Source organism: Condylostylus longicornis, unplaced genomic scaffold, assembly GCF_029603195.1.
Source record: "Condylostylus longicornis isolate FDR11 unplaced genomic scaffold, ASM2960319v2 ptg000010l, whole genome shotgun sequence".
In the NCBI taxonomy this organism is placed as follows: domain Eukaryota; kingdom Metazoa; phylum Arthropoda; class Insecta; order Diptera; family Dolichopodidae; genus Condylostylus; species Condylostylus longicornis.
In genome coordinates, this window is record NW_026577979.1 from 8,004,159 (window position 1) to 8,008,021 (window position 3,863).

The 3,863-nt window shown below is 24.0% G+C and overlaps 1 protein-coding gene across 1 annotated transcript; it reads right to left on the reverse strand.

Moving 5' to 3' along the window:
* Positions 1-1,684: 1,684 nt before the first annotated feature.
* Positions 1,685-2,382, reverse strand: LOC129618880 (uncharacterized). The gene is made up of 3 exons (XM_055533906.1): positions 2,278-2,382; positions 1,760-2,117; positions 1,685-1,698 (listed from the first exon to the last, which is right to left on the reverse strand). The coding sequence occupies exons 1-3, from the start codon at positions 2,335-2,337 to the stop codon at positions 1,685-1,687; spliced, it is 432 nt and encodes a 143-aa protein (XP_055389881.1). The 5' UTR covers positions 2,338-2,382.
* Between the last annotated feature and the right edge of the window lie 1,481 nt (positions 2,383-3,863).

Consider the following 3,863-nt stretch of genomic DNA (forward strand, 5'->3'; position numbering starts at 1 on the left):
TTATCAGAAATGTTAAAACCACAAATGAAAAGTATAAAAACATGTCATTTTAAAAATTGTATAACTATTGTAGATTTAGTACCGTGATTTAAGGATTTGTAACAAAATTGTGAAAAATAGAGTAATTTATTTATTTAAGTAGAAATTAGAATAATAAATTTCGTGTCTAGAACTAGTTTTGAATTTTAGTACATTTAATGATTAAGTAAAACTTGTAAGTAATTTCTTTTAATTCTTTTAAAATTTTATAATAAATTTATAGGTTTTTAAATTATTTTAAACCCTGATATTATTTATTTATTTAATTATTTATTAAACCCTGATTCTGTTCCTTACCTTTTAACTCATACTGAATGTTATAATCTATTTCGCATTTTCACAAAAAAAAAAATATAGTAAGCATTGAGTCGCTTTATTCTACGTGATATTACTAGTAGAATAAAGCGACTCAATGCAATGAAAATGTAAATTTTTTGGAAAGATCAGGCATCGGCAACTAGACGTTTACTACGGGCCAAACATACACTTTTGTGTATATAAAGAGAAATAATCAACCGATTTCATTGAAATTTAATATATGAATTCCTCATATTAAAGCAATGAATATATAACTTTTTTGGAAAGATCAGGGCTCGAGAACTGATTTGCGGGCCGATTTTACATTTTTCACCATATCCACAGAACAAATTGATGGAATTTCTTGAAATTTGATATTTGACTTCTGTTTGTTACCCAAACTAACTGGCGAGCATTTCAGGGAATTCGGGTAGCACAAAGCGAAACTCTACTAAGAGCCAAATTTACATTTTTCTAAGTATGTTAACTATAAGCTTACTAATGTCCTAAAAATTGGAAAGAAGTATTTAACAGACATTTTTATAATATTCTGTAACACTTTCATTTAACTAGACAATACACAATGCGGTCGGTTATGTGCTGACCACATCAGATTTTTTTAATTGCCATATAGTTACTTAATATGAAATGTAATTGAATATTGCCACTGAAATACGGAGATATGCAATGAAGTTAATTTTAGGGGTTTTATAAATTCTATGGTTGCTACTGACTTTTATCCGTCTGTATATTCGTATATGAAATTTCTTTGTAAAAAAATCGAATACTTACCGAAATATTTACATCAACATAAATATTTTATTAGGTAAAAGATATTAAAATATCTTGATCATTTTTTGCGATTTCGCATAAATGAAAAGCTGCAAAAATAGGTTGGTTGGTTGATATAGCTAGTGTAGAAGGTCAACCGAACCCCAATTAGCGCAAAAGTGCTATTTGGCTACCACTATCCCATGATAACCTGGCCATCATTGAGTATACGATTATTAATGCCCTATCTAAACTACCCGGTTAGATCTCCAATGGCAGCTTTGGCAGCTTATTTTTTTATAAGCTGCCAAATCCTTAACATTCTACAATGTCATAATAATTGAGATCGGAATTTTAACAAGGCTGTGTTAACCTTCTACAATTGCTTTTTACCTGAAAATAAAAACCAAAAGATTGCTCTTTTACCTTTAGTTGTTCTTTTCTCTTGAATTGTTGGATTGAAATTTTCCATAATTATAGTTTATAATAATTAACCGCAGGGCGTGATAAAAATGTAACATTTAAACAAAATATTAAAATTTTTATTTATTCCAAATTTAAATTAATACTTTAGGATTTAGTTGTCGCAACCTGAATTTTATTTAATAAAAACAAAAATTTTATTTTTATTTTAAATTTTTTATTTTAATACAATTTTTAAAATCACGTGATATAATTCGATTTTGTGGATCATAAATTTCTTTTAATTTCCTAATTGATTGCAATGAAACTTCTTCATTATATGAAAAACGTAATGTTTCTAATTCCGGGCAATTATTAATAATTTGTAAAATATAATCAACTGGTAGAGCACATTTCCATCTAATTTTAATATTTTCAAATAAAAATGTTTTTAATTGTGTAAATTTGAAAAAATTCATAATTGTTTGGTGATTAAATGCTTTTGTATAAAATAATTTTAAATTTTCTAATTTTGTTAAATTCCAAATTGGTACACCATTTTGTTTGCCAGTTTCTGAATCAATTCCAGTAAATCCATAATCACTACCCTATAAGAAGAAAAGTGCAATTGTAAAAACTGTGATTTGATAAGATTCTAACATTTTGGAAAATCCAATAAGGCCGTGTATTTAAATTAAATTTAGTTCATAGAATTATGGGGCATTATTGTATTTTAATTGAGACTAAAGTCTAGCTTATATAACTTACCTTAAAAGTATCAATTTTTAATTTCTTTAAATTTTTTAAATTTTTAATAATTGCTTGCATTGTACTATCATATATTTTTGATGAATTTAATTCTAATATTGTTAAATTTATAAATGATTTACTAATATTTTCAATATATGAATCCGAAATAATTAACATTTCCAATATGATTTCTTTTAATGAATTATTTATGATTGGTTTTTTATCAGTTTGTAAATTCATTTCACCTTTTAATTCTAAAGTTTTTAATTGTTGAAATTTCGATATAACATGAAAATCGAAATTCTTTAAATTATCTAAACATGAAAATATTTTTAAATGATTTAATTTATATAGATTTTCTGGTATTAATTGTACAATTGGAAATGTACAAATATCTAAATATTTTAATTGATTTTGTTTTGATAAAAAATTTTCAAATTCATTTATATATAATTTTGCTCTATAATCTAATAATACTGATAATGATTCTAATTTTAATAAATCTTTAAATTTATCTTCTTCTGTATTACATATTTTTAGGAATGCTTCACCAAATTCAAAACTCTTTAAATATATTCGTTTCAATGTTTTATAATTTCTTTGTATAATTTCTGATATAATTTTCTTTTGTATATTTGATGAATTTTCAAAATTACTGCTACTATATGTTGTACAATTAATATTAAATTCAATTAAATTTGATGTTACACTTAATATAGATGCTAAACCATCATAATTATTAATATAAGATTTTTCCATTTCAAATATTTGCAGATTTTCAATTGTATATCGGCATTCATTTAAATTTTTCATAATATCATTGTTATTATGGTTGTAATATAATTCACAAGATATAATTTTTAAATATGTTAATGAAGTCATCTGTGACAGTATTAAATATAATGATTCAAATGTTATTTTTGTTCTATCAAATATTAAATATTTTACGGTTCTTAAAGCATTCGGTATAGAATTTCTTATTAATTTATAAATATCGGTTTGTTCTAAATGACGATAACATGTGTCAATATGTAATTCAGTATATTTACTAGTACTTTTTTGAAAAATATTAATAACATTGTGATATGAAATGATTTTCGATAGTGATAATTCTAAATGGAATTTTTGTTGAATTTTTGGATGTTTAATTGCTTCACGCCAATGTTTACATGTTAATGTTGCAGCTTTAATATCTTTTAATGGTAAATAACTTATGATATCGATTATTATCTGAAAAGAATAAATAAAATAAGATAATATTTTTTTTAGAATTTTTCAATATTTTATTATCTGTTTTAAGAAGTAAATATGCAAGATTAAATAAAGGCCTGGTATGTTAAGCAATTTGAAAATATATTACATTTAGCCACTGCAATAAAAATTATTTATACGAATTTCTTAATACCTCACTTAGTGGCTGAAAATTCCTCACCCAGTGACAACCTATGGCAAAAATTCGTTTTCGATTTTATACGAGATTTAAAGAATTTAAATTATTTTTGAGAAAGAAGTCGAATGCAGTAATATAAATAAGTTATTGATAAATTGTTTCGACTATTAATAAGGTGATAAAATAGACAAAGAATATTTCTTCTTAAATTGTG